The sequence below is a fragment of the Anas acuta genome, chromosome Z (assembly GCF_963932015.1).
Source record: "Anas acuta chromosome Z, bAnaAcu1.1, whole genome shotgun sequence".
In the NCBI taxonomy this organism is placed as follows: Eukaryota; Metazoa; Chordata; class Aves; order Anseriformes; family Anatidae; genus Anas; species Anas acuta.
In genome coordinates, this window is record NC_089017.1 from 29,561,603 (window position 1) to 29,582,629 (window position 21,027).

The 21,027-nt window shown below is 39.2% G+C and overlaps 1 protein-coding gene across 14 annotated transcripts in view; it reads right to left on the reverse strand.

The window, feature by feature from the left end:
- The window catches only part of FREM1 (FRAS1 related extracellular matrix 1), a 65,782-nt gene extending 45,742 nt beyond the window's left edge, over nt 1-20,040 (reverse strand). For 5 of the 14 annotated variants that reach the window (XR_011091051.1, XM_068666148.1, XM_068666152.1 and 2 more), the window contains exons 1-8: nt 19,663-20,039; nt 8,656-9,158; nt 4,208-4,302; nt 3,320-3,621; nt 2,635-2,831; nt 1,715-2,038; nt 598-706; nt 99-230 (exon numbers count right to left, since the gene is read on the reverse strand). Coding sequence is in view for 11 of the 14 variants with exons in the window: in XM_068666148.1 (XP_068522249.1) it covers nt 99-230; nt 598-706; nt 1,715-2,038; nt 2,635-2,831; nt 3,320-3,621; nt 4,208-4,302; nt 8,656-8,886 (1,390 nt within the window). In the remaining 3 variants the exon portion in view is untranslated. Of the gene's footprint in view, nt 1-98; nt 231-597; nt 707-1,111; nt 1,264-1,714; nt 2,039-2,634; nt 2,832-3,319; nt 3,622-4,207; nt 4,303-8,655; nt 9,159-19,662 lie in introns of those variants that run through there. The other 9 variants (XR_011091052.1, XM_068666154.1, XM_068666155.1 and 6 more) reach the window with 5 other exon arrangements.
- Between the last annotated feature and the right edge of the window lie 987 nt (nt 20,041-21,027).

The following is a 21,027-nucleotide window of genomic DNA, read 5'->3' on the forward strand; positions in this document are numbered from 1 at the left end:
AACAGACTCTGTCAGCATCGTCTTTACCACCACGTTAGCATAGCCAGTTGTCTCTAGAGAAGGTGTTTCCCGGCCCTCAAGTCTAAACAATGATTTACCTCTCACTGTGAGCCGCCCATGCTGTAAGCCGTCAACTGTCACCAAGCGAACATTTTGGATGTCATCATTGTCTACAATTTGGAAGTGTTGCCATGTGATTGGTCGGGATTGTCCTTCCAGGAGGTTGAGGCCTACAAAGAGCAGAGTGTTATTTTACAAAAGTATCAGCAACATTCGAGGCTCTCAGTATCCCCTTCTGAATGTTTCTGCAGTCAGGGAAAAAAAAAAAAAAAAAAAAAAAAAATTTAGTCCCATCCATGTATCTGCCTGATACAGACATTTCAAGAGCAGCTTAAAAAAATAAAATAAAAAATTAACATTTCTTTAAGTTTCTATAACATTTCCTCCCCAAAAGGGATAAAGAAAAAAAAATAAAGTCACACTCCTTCAGTTTCATCCTTAAACTCCAGGTGTAGGTTTGAATTTTAGACCTCTGTCAAATGCCATGTCCAGACTGTGAGTAATTCTGTAGAATAAACTAAGTAAAAGAAATCTCACCTGTATTCCATGAAACCCGGGGAGCATTTGTATCTGCTGTTCTGATAGAAAGATGCACTGTGATTGGTAAACTCCTTTCAAAGTAGAAGTCATGAACCTCAACCTCTAGCTGTTGAAAAAACAAAGAGTTTATTGGACAAAAAAAAAAAAAAAAAAGCTGTACACCAAAACACATACAGTGTGTTATTATCTCAGTGATAAATCCTAGGAGATTTTAACATCTTCTGATAAAAAAGTAAAAAACAAAACTCAGTTTAGCTTGTAAAGAGTCTTTGAGATTCTGTACTAGATTAAGTATCTGTCTTCTGCGTTCTTGACAGCAAATGGAGGTAATCTGCAATGTGTAGAAATTAATGGGAAAGATGAGTGTTTTCATTGTTGGTTGGGGTATAATTAATACTGCAGTTAACACAAGATTTTTTTATAGCAATAACAAAGGGGGGAAGGGATACTTCCCTCTTTTTGATACCTATAGGAGGGAAAAAAATATTTTGAAAAAAAAAAAAAGATGTACCCAAAGTGGGAGACATTCATCTTCTGCACTCTCTGGCATGTCTGGTGGGTGAAAAATTGCGAGCAGCAAACATGGCAAAGGTAGAAGGAAATGTATTCCTGCAGCCTTGGTCTCATAGCTTTATACTGCTTAGTTGTTTACTTACTACAGACCTGCAGACACCAGAAGAAGTAGAAGAAGAAGAAGAAGTAGAAGAAGAAGAAGAAGAAGAAGAAGAAGAAGAAGAAGAAGAAGAAGAAGAAGAAGAAGAAGAAGAAGAAGAAGGAGGAGGAGGAGGAGGAGGAGGAGGAGGAGGAGGAGGAGGAGGAGGAGGAATAAAAAGAAAATTGTTTTTAGATATTTTGAGACAAAGGATAGAACTCTTCAAGTTCAAAGAAATTACTAGAGTAGCAAGCAATAAATACATGTTTTTTGTTAAACTGGTAAGCTGATGAGACATAGGTGAAAGCAGTAATATTTATAATCTCAGTTCCTGTATTGCATATAGTTAGAGTAACAGTATGTTTTGTTCTGAAAAATATCCATTACAAATGGATGCATTTGTTTATAGATTAACAAATTGCAAGATGAAAAACAGCAAATATTCATGTTTTACACCGTTACCTCATAACTCCTCCTCTCTGTGTGGCTGTTATTTGGAGGCTGATAAGCAATGAGCATTTCACTGAGATCTTTCCAAGTGAAGGAGCCAACAGGTTTTGTGTGGTCTGATAAATGAGTGATGAAGCCCTGCAGAGGTGGCTTGGTAATGTTGAACACAAGCAGGGACTTTGGAGTTTCACTGTCTTCAGCATCAACTGTTGTGGTTGTAATGAAGGTTAAAATAAACTGGTCTACTTCCAGGAAGAACTTTGCCCCCAGAGAAGGTTTGGGAATTTGATTGGGAATAGCACCTTTAATCTGAACATGGAGCCATGCATATTCAGTCTACAACAGGGAGAAAAAGGAGAACTGAAAGGACAAAGTGAAGCAAACAACATGAATTTAATTTCCATTACCATCACATAGCTAATTGGGGCACTTGTTAAAGCAATAAATTATTCTGAAAAGAATTTAAACATTTTCATGAGAAAATGCCTAAAGTAAAATATTTATACCTCAGGAAAGGTCTTCCAGGTTCACTTGTCTTCTTTGTGGTTTTAATATTGGGCTGAAACAACTTGCCTAATTTGATGTGAGTTTCATGAATAATTTTACCTGACAGAAACATGCACATGAGTCATTAATTATTATTAACTGAAAATGCTCACACAGCTCTTAGCTTATTAATTACTATATATGTTGAAAGCAGTGCAGTTCATGCTCTGTAAAGGAGTGGAATTTTGCCAGGATTAATTTTGCTTTCAGGCTAAACTACTCAAGACTGCCAGTAAACAGCCAGAGGTGTTTCTCTCTAGCATAGGGGCATAAATATAACGCATGCAATTCGCCCAGCTGGCAACACTGTAAGAATAATTTAAAAATAAAAATATTTTTTTTTGGAAACCAAGAAGACAGACATTGTAAGTTGCATAGAAGTCTACCTTGTGCAGAGTTTTGCTTCTGCTGTCTGTGAGATCCAGCCTCACAGGAATATAATCAGTGTCTGGTGAGGGAGGGTCAAGGTGCTGATACCGAATCCCCATCCTCAGAAACTCTTCACAGCTCATTTTTGTGTTGTAGATGACTCCCACTCCCAGTGTACAGCTCCCATTTCTGCACTGCTGGCCTGGACTGTGCTCTGTAACACAACAGAAGCCATAGTGAAACAGTTAACTGAGCAGAAACCAATTCTGAAAACAATTCACAGGCTGAGCAGAAGCCTGTTCACTAGGTTAAACTAACTCAGATTTCCTGACCCAATTTCTCCTACAGGATTTTGCTTTCAGCTGAGGTTTTCCAGCTCCAGACTCCCGTGGTCCTTTGCAAGATGCTTCCTCCAACTACTCCCTCTGCTGTTTCTACTGTGTTTTGGCACTCGCAAAGCCATCACATTGGTCTACAGGTCTCAGAGCCAAAACCAGATTCCTGCTAGGGGATTACTGACCATTTGTGAGCTGCATTTTGCTCCACACAAACTTCATGACCCTTTCTGTTTCCAAGATAGCTCAAGCTGTTTGTTAAACTTTGCATGACCCACTCCTACCCAGCATGTCTGGAGAAAACAGCAAATGCAATCTGCCAGGTCCCTTTGAACCTGCTAACACAAACAACTAAAGCACATCATACTAGGGCCAGGGAAGAAGCTCTGTGGCTGATCCCCACGAAGCTGTTCCTGCTGCACGTCCCCCACGATGAGCTGGCCATGGGCAGGTAGGTGGGTTTCCGAAGAGGCTATGGAAATGGTACATTCCAGATTTATCTTCCTGTCGTAGTCAAAAGTGAGGACATTCTTGTCAATTGCCCTGGACAGACCGTAGTACTCAGGCACCTCCAAGGCTTGGGAGCGCATTTTGATGATGTTACAGTCTGGCTCAAGTAACTGCACGTGGAGAGTGAATGTTTCTACAAACGTTTCGGTTTCTGTAAACCTGCAGGTGATAGGAGGAAATGAATTATGCTTCATCCCATCTGTCACTCTCAGTGAATTTGGTGTTAGCCTCACTTTCTAAACTGATTTACTTGAACTCCTTTCACTCATGTGTTCTCAAATCCCAGATCTTCAGAGAACATGAGGTGTCCAACACAGCTGCCAACCTCTTCATGCTTGTAAAAAGGGTGTCAGTGAATGAATAGGCTATTTGCTGTTTATACCCAGGGGTCTGTGTCCCTGTCAGCAGTAAAGGATGGGACATGCCGTGCTTTTAAAGTACTCATGCCACTTTCAATAACAAGAAGAAGAATCACTGGTTTTCTGTAATGAACAAGCAGTATATAATATTTAGGAATACTAATAAACACATTTTCACAGTGTACCTGAAATAAATCATGAAAAATGTTCCTGTAAACAGATGGTCAGCTGTTCATTAACAATGCTGCTGCTGAATCTAAGTAGTTACCACGTGTACAGCAGAACCTGCTTTTACCCTGAAAAATGAACTGCTTGCTCTTCCTTACAAAATTGCATTCATTGTAGCAATGAAATGTGATGATCCAGTGTGATCCAATGCTGCTTACCTGTACAGCCTGAGCATGACCATGTCTTCATCTAAAATTGGACAACCATTGTGGGTGTATTTAACTTCATTAGGAAGGAAGTGGCAATCAAAAACCTATGGAAGAAGAACAGACAAGTGCAACACTGTCGAGGAAGCTAACTTCAAAACTTCTGTTGTTGTTCTCTTTGGCTATCAGGAATGCATCAGCCTAAGCAAATTTCTAATCTACAGTTTATTTCTGTAAATAGGTATTTACCCATCCTTTGTTCTCCCAGAGAGATCCAGAGCACCAACAGCAACGTGCTGCTCTGCAGTTAGAACGACATATAAAAGTGATTTTCTCATGCCACCAAGTCCCTTCTCTCCCCTGTAGCTCAACAGCCAGCTTTGCACACACTCGCCCCCGCAGCCTGTGCATGTATGGATACTGTTGTGCTCAGAGGAAGGACTGCAACTGATCTGAACTGATCTGAACTGCAGTTCTGATCAACAGTTTCTGAAGGATAACATTGCATTTAATAGTTTTACAAGTTGCTTATGCTGTAGCTACTTTAAACATTAAATCCTTTATATATATAATATATATATATATTGCTCTGGAGAGTTCTGATATGCCCATTCTTCAGAAGAGAGATTTAGATTTTGGGGCATATGATTGGCATGTCCTCACATATGCCAATTTGATATGATATGTCCTCACATATGCCAGTTTGAGAGTATGGTAAGTTACATGCAGTTATAATTTTTAACATAGTTTAATGACTGAAAGCTCCTGGCATTGATTTAGCATAGACCATTTCCAAATTATCCTTGTGATAAGAGGGAACCCTTACACATCCCATGCATGGGCAGAGGATAATCAATGTCTCATATCTACAGAAAGAACATATTAGTGTCAGCAACAGGGCAGAAGCTAATCATTTCTTGTGTGTTTCACTGCAGAGTTAAATGAGTTTTTGATTCAGTTTCTATGGGCAGTATTCACACATGATTTCTTCCTCTGTGTACTAAAATAAAATCTGTTTAGCGTTCACCAATAGTTCTGATGAGGTCATAACCTATCAGAATTAACACACGTGCCATTGACTGGCAGGAAGGGCTTTTTGCAGAAAGTAGTTATTTCATACTACCAGTCATTTCTTAAAATACAGTAAAAGAGCAATGAAAATGAAGTGGATTGCCTTAATTAGCTACATCTCCCAGCCGCTCTGGAGGATGGTAAAATGGAAAGGGCTTTTTGGTGAGATTCTGAAATGCTGACTGTAACTGTTGTAAACAAAGAAATTCTTTAGATGCTCTGAATTTCAATGTAAAAATAAAGTAATACTCTCATTATTAGTAGTAGCAGTATAGTAGTAGTAGTGGTAGTAGTACTAGTAGTAGTACAGCAAGATGGAAATTCTAATGCTGTGTAATGGCTACATAGAAACAAACGCCAGTAGTTCTTACATCTTTCAATGTAAATCAGTGAAATGGTCAGGATGCACTTCTGTTAATTGCACATTAGCAATCAGAAATTTAGAAATTAGAGTTCATCTATTGTCCCTTCATCACTTCATTTTTATTGGCAGTGTCCATTTTCACTGAAGTTACTGTCAGAGGCTCAAGCTACGTGGTAATTGTTCCATATTTCTAGTGATTTTAAAATGTATTCCCTGCTTTTAACTTTTACAAAGAAGCAGGTTGTACAAAATCACATTTTTTCAGTAAGTAATGAATTAGTTGTTTATCAGACACATATACATGGATTTACTACTCTATTCCAATTGGCTAAAATAACCTTGGAACAATCTACAATATATGGTGTTACAGACAGTATGACTGACTTTTGTTTGTTGAGGCTGCTTAGGAAAAAAAGGACAATAAGAGTTGATGAAAAAATGCTTCATATATAGTCAATTTTTGAACTATGTTGTGTTTGTTCTGCTGTATGTTGTTTTCACATGTTTTAGAAATATATTTTGCTATTTTTCAGTATTCAGCAAATAACATGCCCTTTTCTTACTTAATATCTTCTCTTTTTTATGGAAGCTAACAGCAAGGAAGGTGATAAGTAATAAATTAGAGAGTCTTCAGTGATATTCTAGAGAAAGAAAAAAAAAAAGTTGAAAAAAAAGTTGTTAATGTTGTGTCAAGCTAAACAAAAATATGTACTTCATATAGGAAAGTCACTCATACTATAGCTTCCTGTAGTTTAGTAACATACACTTATGATAAGATTCTTCACTGATATAAACCAGTGAAGAGCCGTCAAGGTCTGTGGGGTTTTTGGTAACATGTAGACCTGACCTGCACCTAACAATTGGCTGATGCATCCCTGTTTGTACAAGAATAGACTTCCTGCAACTGAGGAGGTGATTATTCATATCAAAGAATTTATTTCTTTCTTTATAAGACAAAATTAGTTCCACCTCTTAATTGATAACAAGGGGATAGAAGATGAAGGACCTTTCCACAAAGGTCTGTTACCACTGACTGGTTATTTTATATGTGTATAAGACTCAATCTGCTTTGCAAAAAGAAACATCTGTTTTATGTTTCCTAATATGTTTTCCTTTTATATGAGCAGGCAACTCTAATTGTCTATAAATTCACTGGGTAAAACAAAGGAGATCTAAATCTTTTCCTAATTACTGTCGAGCTTTGTTTTTTTCCACTTCAACTGCTTTTCAATTACAAATTATAATTAAATTGTCACACATTCCTAGTACATTACTCACTTTAATGGCAGTAAAATAGATCAGATCAGAGAAATTTTCAGGCAGTAGAATTTCCTAGTAGAAAGAGCATGAGTGGCACCAGGATGGCCAGACTCTGGCATGTTGTTACAGGAATGGTTAAAGATCAGGGAACACATTTGAGTGTATCATTGAAAATAGAAGGTCTTATCCTACAAATGGCATATTGCCAGCTGGGCAATATGACTTGACAAGCAGACTGGCTAATTCTCTGGCAGTGTCCATGGAGAAACCCACTTGGAAGCATGTTTGCAGCGGTCCCACCTCCATGTGGCTACAGAGCGAAGGAGAAGGCACCTCTCCTGTTGGGATGTCACTCTGGCCAGCACCCATCCAGGGGAGGTATCCCACACCACAAGCAGCCATAGCCCTTTGCCATCTTGTGTTCACCTGCCCATGAGAGCTCCTTCTTCCAGGTGAGGTGCACCTACAGCCTCCAAGAGGTGCTCTTGTGCCTGGGATAGAATTGGGACCATGAAAGGATGGGCCCTTCACTTAACAGAGGTAGGGTTGGGAGCAAAGAAAGGCAAGGACCCTAGGTATTTCAGAAAAATTGAAAGCAAAGAGTAAGGTCAATTCCTCAGTCAGCCGCTTTGCATACAGAAGCAGTCTACTGGCAAAGTGGTGTGTAAGACTTTCTTTTTCTCCTAGTGGGCCAGGCAAGGCTGGGGAAGTGGAGAGAAAAAAATGCTGCATGCACCCTTGAGCTCAGAGAAGAGGGTTCTCTGCAAAGCCTTCCAGCAGAGGTACTGAACTTCCAGGGACCAGTCTCTGGAGAAGCTAACATGTTGCCATGTTCATCACCTACCGTTTTCCCTGGCGTGAATGTGCAGGTTTGGCAAAAGTAATTGTGGTGCAAAATGGTGTAAAAAATAATGTTAATGACCAAGCCAGAAGCTCTGAAAAATTTTCTGGGGCTAGTGTTTCTGCAGAGACCACCACAAACCTCAGGGAGAGTGTTTAAAAATCCAGACACATGCACAAATATAGTCAAGTACGTTATATGGTACAATTAACAAAACTTTACAGAAACAGAAAAAAGCTGTTTGGTTATGGTTCATTTTAAAGCCATTAATCTACCTCTACCATTATGTTTTCATGCCAGTTACTTCCAACTCCCTCCTGCTATGACTTAAATGGGTAGATTTGTGAGGCAAATGAGTGAATGGTGGTATGTGAAATATATTTCATCATTCCTACAAGCTTGAGATTTTAAAAGAAAACAATTTTTTTTTAATGTATTTACCATCTGTTAGCAATTTGGCTGTTGCAGAGTTCAGCAAACAATACTGTACACAATATGCTTATTGTATGTGATGATTTTTTTTTCTTAATTGCTCCCAAGGTAGTGGCTGCGTGACTAAAATGCAAAATGTTTTAGCTGGCTCTGCATTACCCAAGGGACAGTGGATATCCTTATGGCAGAAAAACAGGCAGCTGAGATTAGAAGAGGTCCCCTAACCAAAAGTTTTGAAATACCCATTCTCCCTTTGTGAAAGGAGACTGACCACTTTTATGTATGCATGTTACTGGGCTCAGCTTTTCCATTTCAGGGGTGCAATCCTCTGTCAGCTGACTAACAAAAAGTTGAATCTCATTCACACAAAACAGTCAGTTCAATGCAATTTAACCACTACCACAAAAAATCTTACATAAAGCAACACTTCCTACTTTCTCCCATACTTGTACACAGGCGGACATGCAGAGCAGCACAACAGGGCCCAAATACCTGTGGAGTTAGCTTCCCAACCCTCTGTGTTATTGGCTCATTTATCACAACTTCAACTTTGCACAAATCCTTCTCTCTGGGGATGGAGAACTTGAGGTCATCTTCTGAAAGAAAGACAGACTGTCCCTTCATCACTTTCATGCCGAGGTTGACGCTAATAAAGGAGGAGCAGACAGCTCTTAGGAGAACAGCCAACAGTGGCAACAACCAGGTTTTCTCAAATGACTTCATGTTATGAGGGTGGATCAGCTCTTTCCCACTAGTGAAAATGTTCTTGATGAAAGTGGTCTTCTCTTCCTCCACCAGAAGATTTACACCATATAATGACGGACCAAAACGTTAGTCACAGGATAAAATGTACCACATTTTCTATTAAGATGCATCCCTTGACTGAAATTTCAACAGAGACCTTTCAAATCATCCTTGGGTTTTTCTAAAATTCATTGGTCAAGCCAGACAAAATGATAAATTTGTTCTCAGAGTACTTCTCAGGTTTATTAATCCTTTAGAAAAGAGAAAAAAGAAAAAAAAAGAAAAAAAAAGAAAAAAAAAAGTATAAGGCATTGATCATCTCTTAAAAGCAAACAAGCAAGCAAGAAAACAAACACATTTCCCTATAATTCATTGTAATTTCAATTTAATTTCAATCAAAAAAAAGAACCTTACCTTTGAACACCATTAAGAACACATATGCTCAGAAAATTAGCTATGTACCAATGAGACTTCTTCCTCAACAGATAAGCTCTCACTGTGCACTCCAGGCATTTTCACAAATAAACATTTGGTATGTAGGATCCTCTGCTACCAGCCATTTTTATCACTGAATCATGTTAGTTTTACTGAATAGCATATTAATCAAAGGGTAGAGTATCCAGATAATTTCAAAGTGCATAAAAGTAGGCCTTTGTCCAGACTCAATGTAAGTAGTAGAATAAAGTAGAATAAAGGAAATGTGGCTTTTTGTTAAATACTTTTTTTCTGTATCATTGAATATGGATGAAAAAACTCAACTTTTAGTTCCAAACATGATCCTAGTGCTCTCTACTCTTCCTACTACAGTGACAGACTATCCCGCAATGTTAACAGAGATATATATGATATTGCACTGCAAAGCTGAATTTTTTATTAAAAAAAAAAAAAATGTAATCAGTAAAAAAAAAAAAAAAACAAAAAACAAACAAAAAAAAAACAGTGGCAATAAGAAACAATAGACAACGATAAAAATAAAATTACACAAAGTCTCTCATGCCCCTAGTTACAGCTAATCTCTGTTTTCATGTTTATAACTTCATAAGAAAACCATAGTGCTGTCATTAACCAAGCAGTTTTGAAATCCTTACAAGACTCTTATACAGCCCTCCAAAGTAACTGGAACTGTGGCCCAAAGAATAGGCAACAGTATTGATTTAATTAAATCTAATGAGATCCTAGGCAATTACAACCTATTAAAGTATCAGAATTCCTTCAGTTTCTTATGTATCTCTCTATATTTCCTTCATTACTATTCACAGATATATGTTCACTCTACATTTTTCTGCAGAGTGACCTTCTGAACAGTCTACACTTTTACATAGCCATCAGCTCAGTTCTACAGTTCAGTGAACAACAAATGGCAGTTAGAATTTGTTAAAGATTATCCCCTGCCTAAAGTAACACAAGACAGATCCACTCACTTCAGCCCAAATTTAAAACTGAAGACACTGGGACTAACATATGTTTAAAGTTAGATGTATGTTGATTATAGACCCTAGATCTTAACTCTAGTTTTCTGGCTTTTTATCTAAAAATCTTTCCATTTTGGTCTAAAATTATGCAGCTTACTCAGTCTGAAAAAATCTAGGAGAAAATGTAGAGTTCTAGGTAGAGAAAAGAGAATGAAATTCACGATTTCATCACATTTTTTAATGTGCTACAGAAAAAAAAAAAAAAGGAATAAATAAAATTAAAATAAAAAGATCAACTTATTTAAAAACATTTACTTACACATACAGATTTTACTAAAATCCTAACATATAAATGTATCCAAAATATATGCTAATTTTTGTTTTGTTTTGTTTTGTTTTTTTCTAGTGGGATGCATGTGCATGACACATCATCAAAATGAGCACATCCAAGACAGTACTCTTCTTCCTATAATTCAGTTTTGAAACACAGTTGGCAATTCCATAAAGGAAGGCATGGAAAGAGGAGGAAGAAAACAAATTAGACCTCAGGCTTTTTCCAAGTGAAAAAGTACAGTACCCTTTTAGCCTGAATATATCTGACTGGTATTTATCACCTAGTGCACGGAATGTTAACATTTTTCAGATATACACCATGTTTCCTAAAAATATCAGCTACAAAGCATGGTCAGACGTTCTGAGTGAAGACCTGCCTCACTTGCCCTGCCCTCATCCTAATTCCTGAATCTAGCATGGCAAGGACCAGGCTAAAACAAACTCCTTGGCATATGGCTCAAGAAGATACTGTGTTTAATGTCTCCTCAGGCATGCCAGAATCCTTAGCCAGCAGGAAACTCCTGGCAGAGGAATGCAGTGGCTTTTAAATTGTTGGAGGAGGAGAAGGTGGAGGAGGAGGAGTAAGAGAAGGAGTAGTAAGAGGAGGAGAAGAAGAAGACCAAGAAAAGAAAAAAGAAAAAAGAAAAAAGAAAAAAAGAAAAGAAAAAAAAAAAAAAAAGGAAGGAAACAAAAAGAAAAAGGAAAAGGAAAAGAAAAAAAAAAATACAGCCTGCACAGTCTTTATTCCCACCTGAATGGCTACCACAAAAGCACTTTGTAGCTTAATACAACCTGACCTCCAATTCAGCAGTGACAGTGTTCAGCGAATGTATTGTTTTCTTTACACTTTCCATACATGCTTACAAAAGAGAAAGCCAGCTGTATCTCTCAAACAAGCACTGTCAGAACATTGCTCATGTAGAGACATCCACAGCTCACTGTGGTTAAGCTCAGGTCAATCTACATTCTGGTCCCTGCCCCATAAACCCCAAGACTGAGTGCAGGTATAAACCTCAGGCATGGGCAGTGGTTTCTTCACTGCCTTTTCTTACTCTGCATCAAGAACACTAAGAGCAGAAAACCAGAGGCCCAGAGGAGCCAGGAGCATTTCGTCCAATTTCATGGTGGATATATGAGCTATTCTCTGCCACAAAATTTGTCCCATGCTGTTACTGTGTCTTACAGGCTTTCTTTAACTGCTTTTACCTGCAGGCATTGCTCCCGTATCACTGTACACGTGTTTGCCCAGAATGTTCCTGCAATTGTTCCCTACTTGTCTGCTGCAGGGCTGTCTCCCTGCGTGGCTGAGTGAAGTTCTTGAGAAGTGTAACCTCACTTCCTCAGTCCAGTGACAGCAAAACAAAATGACAGGGGATCCTTTCCAAACGTAATGACAATAAAATGAGAAATAAAATGTCCAAGTGAGAGCTATGATATTAACATTCTCACTTTTGTATGAAGAAGGACATTGCTTCAGCAAAGTCATGCATGCCCTACAAGGCACTTAATGCTGATGCAGAGTGTCCATGTGTTGGTGCTCTACGGCAGATGTACCACTGCTGGTGATGCCACTGTTGCTTTTTGTGGCTGCTTCCAAGTTGCTTACAGCTTCCCTACTGCTCTACCCTTCATATTACTGCTAAGCCTGATTCATCCCTGCTGTTTCTTCATGTGCTACCTATGTATCCAGAATGAAGGATACTGAGGCATTACTTCAAAATACGCTGCAATATTTCGTATAAATGTAGATGCTTAATGAAATAATGAAGTTCATTAACAATACATTAGGAAGATCAGTGCAGAGTTTTTAGACTAAGCTGTTTTCTCATTGATTTTCTAAAGGTTTGGCTATGGAGTAAAATAGCTGAACTCCAGGTGAGTTCTGAGTTTTGTGAGAACCTAGTCCAAGATTCAAAACAGACATGCCAATTCAGCACTGTATTATATAGTAGTTGCTATGTCTTGGCAAGGTTACAAATAGTCAGGGGTCTGGAGCACATGATTTATGAGGAGAGGTCAAGAGAGCTGAAGAAGCGAGGGCTATGAGACAATCTTGTATCTGCTTTCAGATGTCTAACAAAGGAGTGCAGAGAACCGGGGGCAAACAGCAAAGAGGTAAGATGCAACAAAAAATTCACAACAAGGGAAATTCCCATTAGATATTGGGGAAGAGAAATTCACAGTGAGTACTGCCAGTGGAACAGGTCACTGTGGAGTTTCTATGGTGGAATTTACGTGCAGGGGTGTTTTACACCCTAAACCATGCTATGATTCTCAGCTGAAATGATAAAGCTTTCTGGATTCCAGCATCCAAGTGAATTACCTGCTGTGTTTTTTCTGAACCACTGTGTTGTACCCTGCAGACTGTCCAGTAATTCCTGTGAGATCCAGTATAAAACCATACTAGCATAACAACTGTGTTGATAAAGAAAGAAACTTGATAAAGAAACTTTGACACGATTAGATGTGGATTTGCCAATCTGATACTGCCAGAGGAAAACTGCTTGAAATGAACTGCGATCCTGGAAAAGGAGTCTACCTCTGGCAATTTGTACAATGGATATTGTTCTTGGTGCAAAACATAACCCCAAGCATGTGTACAAGGCACTGTGCATGGGACACTCAGCAAGGGGAACTCCAAGGAGCTCCTTGTCTGCCAGCAGACCTCTGCCCTGCTCTGCAGATGATCCCAGGGGAGCAAGAAGGGAGAGGGAGAAACAGCCTCTGAGGAGGTATTGGTGTGACTCTGATGAGCTAACAGAGGAATAGAGCATATTGGGTACAGCTTAGAGGAGAGTAACTGAGAATGTCTGATGTGGTTTGTTAAACATTTCCTCCAAATGCTAGAAGAACTAGTTTTCCCTCACGGTTGCTGGTACACATGTGAAAAATTATGCAATGGTTAATTACAAGCATAAGTGTTCTCACCAAATACAACTGACTTTCAAGAGGGAAGGGAAGGGAAGGGAAGGGAAGGGAAGGGAAGGGAAGGGAAGGGAAGGGAAGGGAAGGGAAGGGAAGGGAAGGGAAGGGAAGGGAAGGGAAGGGAAGGGAAGGGAAGGGAAGGGAAGGGAAGGGAAGGGAAGGGAAGGGAAGGGAAGGGAAGGGAAGGGAAGGGAAGGGAAGGGAAGGGAAGGGAAGGGAAGGGAAGGGAAGGGAAGGGAAGGGAAGGGAAGGGAAGGGAAGGGAAGGGAAGGGAAGGGAAGGGAAGGGAAGGGAAGGGAAGGGAAGGGAAGGGAAGGGAAGGGAAGGGAAGGGAAGGGAAGGGAAGGGAAGGGAAGGGAAGGGAAGGGAAGGGAAGGGAAGGGAAGGGAAGGGAAGGGAAGGGAAGGGAAGGGAAGGGAAGGGAAGGGAAGGGAAGGGAAGGGAAGGGAAGGGAAGGGAAGGGAAGGGAAGGGAAGGGAAGGGAAGGGAAGGGAAGGGAAGGGAAGGGAAACACTTTTTTTAGAGTTATCACTATCACAAAATTTCTGACAAAACTTCTCAATTTAGCATTATCTAGTATAAATTTTTCAAGTGCTAACTGTCTTCAGAATCTAGAGAACTATATATGTCCCTAAAAGTATCCATGAGTTATGGAAAGCTAGACATCTGTGCAGAACCCCTTCAGAGGTACATACAGAAATTCTCAGTTGTGTACCTCCAGAACCATGTCAAAGTACAGCTGGTCTTTTATATAATCTTTGCAAACAAAATTAATCATTGCAACTCCTGCATGAATGGAATTTACTTTCAAGAATGTAAATATTAATAAGCTGGTGAAAAGGTTTCCAGCACTTCTTCTTTATTTACCATTATAAAGGCAAGTATCCCTGAGTCTGAATCTGAGGGGAGCTAATGTTACATAAATAAAGACTAATCCCAAAGATTTAGATATACTTCTATTATACAAAATGACTGAAAATAAGATCCCAGGGGAAAAAAATAGCTCTCATTTGTAATACTTAAAACCTTACTAAAAGAGCTGTAAACACAAGCAACCATGGACCAAGTTTCAATGACATCCAAAGTCTTCAGTGAGATTTGGATGAGACTTTAGTAGCTGTGACTTTACGATGAGAGTAGGCTGTGTGACAAAATCTCTGGTTGCCTGGGAGATTTCACAGAACAATAGCATTCATAATTGCCCTCTTCTTTCACAAAGCTTAAAAGGGATTATAGAGCATGATTGGTTTGGGCTGGGAGTTGGCCTGATTTGTTTTAATGAACACCAGAAAAAGTTTTTGTTTTTTTTTTTAAAAAAAAAAGACCATGGGATTTTTTTAGAAGGCAGGATTAAAGAGAACAAATTGTCATTCCTTGCACGATTTCTAGGAAGCGAGATAAATATTATTACAGCAATTAAAACTTCCCCCAGGGCAATGAGAGGATCCTAAAATATTCAATTAGGGGATTGTCACTTCAGAATGTGCAATTAACCCATGCACCATTGGACTGTTTGCTATTTATCATTTTAGCTCCACACACCACAAACAACGATTATAGGCCACAGTGAAACTAAGTATTCAACAAGGTATTTGCTGAATTAAGGAATGCTAGGTAGCAGTTTTCCTCTCTTCTTCCCTTCTCAGTTTTGGTCTGTAAACAGAGTCCTATATACTTTTTCACAAATCCTGTGCCTTTTTATGCAAAGCAAATAGACTTTTTTTTTCATCAAGGAAAACAAATGAAGGATGTAAAGCACATCAGATATATGCAGGTCATTAAAGTTTCTCTGTTGGACTCTCATAGCAGTGGCATAATACTTAGAGTATACAAACAAGAAAGCAAAGAAACACAAACTGTTATTTATTCTACATTCTTCCACATTACAGATATTGATTATAAGATTAAAACCTGATATAGTTTCAGTTTACAGAGGTTAGTTTTTACTTCAGTGTGCATTCTCAGTGTGCTGTTGTTACTCCCATAAACTAAATTATGATTCCTCCAAGTTTATGGTATTAGGTGGTGGAAACTGAATATAGCAGTATCCCCCATTTGCTGAAGGGCCACCATAAGACTGAAAGCATATTTGGTGTTATACAAAGACAGACAAGAAGCTGAGAAGAAAAACCTGAATGAGATGTCATAAACATTAATGCAGTGTAATGTGAGGTATTGGACCTTAAGGCAAGGTGGAAGGAGCAGGGTGCTAGTTTCACTGTGGAGACAGGATCCCTTCCATAATCAAATACCTGGGGCTCAGCGCCAGGATTGAGAACTGAGAGGTAATGGAAAACCAAATTGAAAACTTCCAGAGAGGTTCCTCCACAGATGCGTTTAGTATGATATTTTCCTGCATATCACCCTCATGCTCCTGGGACTGAACACTCACTGATTTCCCATTTTCCCCTTGGTAGTATCAACCTACAGGAAACATCTGTTTGCAGGGAACGTCAAACCAGCCGAGGAGAAGCCAATGAGCTTCTCATTGAGCCAGAATGAGCTGACCACTTTGCCACTTCCAGGACTAACTAACTTTTCAGAAGATTTGGATATTTCCGCTTTTAATTTTCTTTAAACCATTCAGATACAGCAATAGGTTGTTCTGTCAGCATTTAAAGGGAGTAGACTACTCAGAGTAAATAGTATCACAATCCACTGTGGTTTTCACTGGTTTTGTTTATTTGTTTGCTTTTATTTTAGTTTAGTGTCTTGGTAGTACTTTCATGACAGTATGACACAACTGTGAAGTTCAGAAAGGTGTTTAATCTCTCTCCCTCTCCTCTTCCTGTACAAGAATGGAGAGAAATACTGGAGGCTTTCTGTTATGAGAGACAAGATAAAAACTAGGGGAAAACTGGTGAAAATAGTAAAATGAAAGGACTAGAACAACTGTTAGATAAGCCCTTCTTCAGGCTTTGTGCATAATAATATGCACTGCAGAGACAGAATAAGAACTAGTCTTCCTAAGAATAGAGAAGTGTATAACAAGTGGGTAAAGCGGTTTCCCCTCGTCCACACAGAAATGACTCAAAAGTAAAAATGAAAACTACCTCTAATAATGGAAACTGTGGATGGGTGAAAGAAGGCAAGTGTAATGGGTAGAGGAAATTTCCCAAGAAACTTTAACATCAAGTAGCTGTTGCATGTTAGCAATTAACTCGCTATAGATAGAGATGAGTTAAACATAAGCAGGCTACCTAGAACTAGTCAATGATTATCATGTCGGTGTTACAAGGATAAAAGTGTTTGCCTCACCTCAAGCCATGAGTTTGACAAGCAAAACGCAAAAATTAGGGCACTGTATCCAATACTTAACGTGACAACACAAAGCTGGCTTTGCAGCCCCATACTTTTCCATGACCGTTGCTAGCTATGGCCTCATCTCAAGCATGAGGTGCTAGATGAGCTTGACCCATGGCAAAGCAACTACACCAGTGAATGAACACATCCCTGATCCAAAGGCCTGGGGGTGCAAAAACCCATGAAATAGGAACAGAAAAAGCCTTCTGTGAAAGGAAGAGAAAAGTGAGGAGACAGGGAGCCCATGACCTTGTTTCAGTACACCATGAACTACATGGTGTGATACCTCTATGAAACAATCATCAGGCTGTGGTGATGAAATGCAACACCACCGACACACTGCACCTCTTCGCAGTGACGTGCATTGATTGGTTCATGTACTGAGGAAGCTGTGTGATCCCACCCATCCTTGTCCTGCATGGACAGCTGTGGGCTTCCACCTCTGGCTGACACCCTTATATGGATAAAAACTTACTAGGAGCACAGCGTGTGGTTTTGATGTTTTTAGAATAATTTCTTTATGCACTGTTATTGGTTGGCTGGTTTTCTGAGTGTGGGGGAGAAAGCTGGTGAGCCTGGAAGATAGTGGCAGAGGTTTTAAATTTCTGCAAGGGAAGATTTTGCAGGCAGCTCTGCAGAAAGATGAGCTCACTGAAGGGTGTACTGCGTCTCACAGAATTAAACAAGCATTGCAGTCTTCTGCACATGCTACACACAGGACTTTCTTGAATGCTTAAATTTTAACAGCTGGTAGATGGTATAGTTTACATTTTCCCACAATCACGGTGTCTTGGTTCATCTCTCTGAGCCTTAGACATGTGAAACTTAGAGGCCCATTTGAGCTTTTCACCAAGATTACTGCTATACTCTGGTTGAAAAAGATGAGTCTCTAAAGAGCAATTCATTCCTGTTTATAAAGATACATAAAGGCAAGAGGATGGATTTAGAACACATACAAATTTAGGTTTACAAAGTTGTGTGAGGGGGCTTGATGTTTCCTCACAATCAAAAGAGATTTTGAAATTGTGTGAAATCCATAATGTAACATAGAAGTGGTATTATTGCATGCAAATTATATTTGACAAACAGAGAGTATGCACTAAATCAAATAGTAGCACACCTCATTGAAATTATTCTAGATCCAAAACCACACAGTCCTTCTTTTATTAACGGATTTTTATTGACAAAGTTATATCCTTCTGCATTCAGGATGCCTGCACACTGCAGCTACAGCTTGTCTGCTCATGTGGTCAATGGTATAATGGTTTTAGACAACTGGAGGCTACATCTGGCAGAAAATCACACATGGTCCAGCTACAGTTTATTGTCACAGCCAGCTACTAGAGTTCTTTGAAATGTTGTTGCAGGCGATGATAGCAGCTAGAGACAGAAAGAGCACATTAGGGAGTGTTTAACAACTTCCCAAACGTAGTCTATTCAAGTCTTTTGTCCAACTGCACAAAAGGCAGCTGAACCACACCAAGAATCACACACACATTGCAAGTTGTAAAATAAGAAAGTTGTGATGGACACCCTCACTACAATAATTGCAGACCACACATCCAATGGCAGGAGAGAAGTAAATCAAGGTCCACAAGCAGTGGACGCAGAATCTCAGAGAGAGAGACAGAGAGAAACACAAAGTCAAAGTATTCATCCAGAATGATGTGTTTATTGTCTCTTTCTGCTCAACAGGTGTAATCTGCATGCAGTCATGTTTTTATTAAAATAAACCACACAGAGAATTGGAATGAAAATGCTGGCAGGCTCACAACAGTAATGCCCGAGTAAGAGAAATAAGATGGGACAACTTCTACAGATGCATGTGCTCTTCCATTGTGCAAACTGGTGATTTCTAGTATCAGTGCATCATGCATTTTGCCTAAAGTAACAAGTAGCTCTGAGTTAACTGAGATGAAGAACTACTAGAATTCTCTAAGCAGCAAACATGTAACTTGCAAAATACCCTTTTAATAAATACTTCAAGAAGCTATGTATTATTGTCTACAGGACTTTTTGAAGTATCTCAGAACAACACAGAGTGAGAGAAACTAATCTCTAAAAACTGTTCTAGAGTTCAATTATACATAAGTGAATAAAAATGAGCAAGAAATTAAAAGGCTGTGCAAGCTGTGTTCTCGTGTGTTCAGAAACAAACATAAACATTTACACACATATATGACCAATGAGCAGCCATCTAAATCAGATGAGTAAAGTCAGCTGTCTAAACACACACAAAAATGTGAAAAGCCTTGCAGATATCTCCTGCAAAATAAAAGTCTACAATTTTAAAGCATTCATTTAAAAATGAATTCTTCCAGTTAAATAATCTATCCTTTGGGCAGTCTTACTAATATCAGAAGTTTTCATGATGTTTTCCAGTGCTTCATAATACATTTCTCTCTCTCAGTGTGTTTTTATTAAAAAGACAATTTTAAGAAAAGAATTCTTACTAAGTGTTTCCAAGCTCTTATAAAATATAAAAGCATAAAGTTTTATTAGTGCTGGTGGAAGAAAGCCAGCACAGTTAAGAAATCTGTACCAACTTGAACCTTAAGTTAAACTAAGTTACTTGGAACCTTTAACTTCCAAGGGTCTACTAAACAACCAGCAAAATACAGTGCCTGTTTCCCTCCTAAGTCAGAATTGAGCTTTCAACCACCTTAAGTTCAAAAAATTGCTGTCTGATTGCCTTGGTGCAACATTTGTTAAGCATTTAAATATTACAAGCACAAACACAATAGCATTCAGCATATACAACAAACCTGAAACAGATACTTACGGGAAGCAATATTAGTCCAGGAGGCTGAACACAAGATCATACTAAAATGAAAGGAATAATGAATGTCACTGACCTGGTAGTCTGGTTTAAAAAGGCTGGCAGAGAAAGAAATCCAATGAGTGGGCGACAGAGGGAGGGAGGGAGAGAGAGAGAGAGAGAGAGGGAGAGAGATGAAATTCCAGTCTTTTTGGTCAGCTTGTCTGTAGTTTCCTTTGTACTAAAATTTGACAATAAACACTCTCTACTGGCAAGACTGTTCCTGGCTGCAGAGCCCCAGAGTACAAATGCTTTTGGGCTCCCTATGATAAGGGCATTCTGAGATGCCTTGCAGTGTTTACACTCAGCAATGCCTCTCTGGCAGCCAGCCCCGGATCTTCCCTTCCCCTTCTGCTAGTTAAATCTGTTGGGACTAGAAACTGAGCTCCTGTGAATAATGCTTGCTCATTTTTTCTCCCCACTTCTGCTGGCTTACTCCCTGCTACACACACACACAGACACACACGCCAACTTATGCATGTATTAAAGACTCAGAGAAAGTTGCGAGTTAAAATATTTTCAGATCATCCAGTTTTTCCTCACAAAAAAGGAGAAACTCTTTAATGAAATACAGATGTGATTAATTTCCTTCCTAATATAGTAGCATAGTTTAGTTTGATCTTATTTGAGGTTGGGTGATGAAATTAAAATAAGTAAATTATCTATTTAATTGTGAAGTGTATTGCATGTGTGATACTTCTTAGAAGCTCAACTGTTCAGTTGACTGTGGTTCAAAATCCTTTTGCATAAGAAAGTATAAAGTATTCAAATTAACACAGTACAGGCCAAATCCCAGCAATGATTTAATACCTCAAGATACCCCTCCAGCTTTCTGAAACCAGCTTTGCATCAGATTTGTAGATTTGACTGGCTTGTTCCTGGAAGTCTGTAAAATGTGCTACCACATTCTGGCTTGTTCCTGAGAAGTATGCTCAACTGTGCACATTTTGAGTGCAGAGGCTACATTGCAAAGTCACCTTTCTCAGCATTGCCAGGGACAGACCACCTTATTACCATTGCAACACTTGAGCCAAAACCATTTTTTAGCATAGGAGTCACAATTGTTTTTAGCCCTGTGATGGGAGCATTGCTACAAGTCAAAGGGGCATGTGGGGAAGGATTGCTGACTCCCCTGTGTAAGCAGGGGCCAAATCCAGCACGAATGTAACAGGCCTAAAATCACCTCCTCTTGCAGGCTGACTTTAACCTTCATATGGAAACAAAACTGCAGTATAGAAACACAAAACAGCAGCAGTATAGAAGAAAAGAACCAGCAGATGTTCCTGTGCCATGATGTAAAGGCAAATGAAGAAAACAGACAACTGTTAA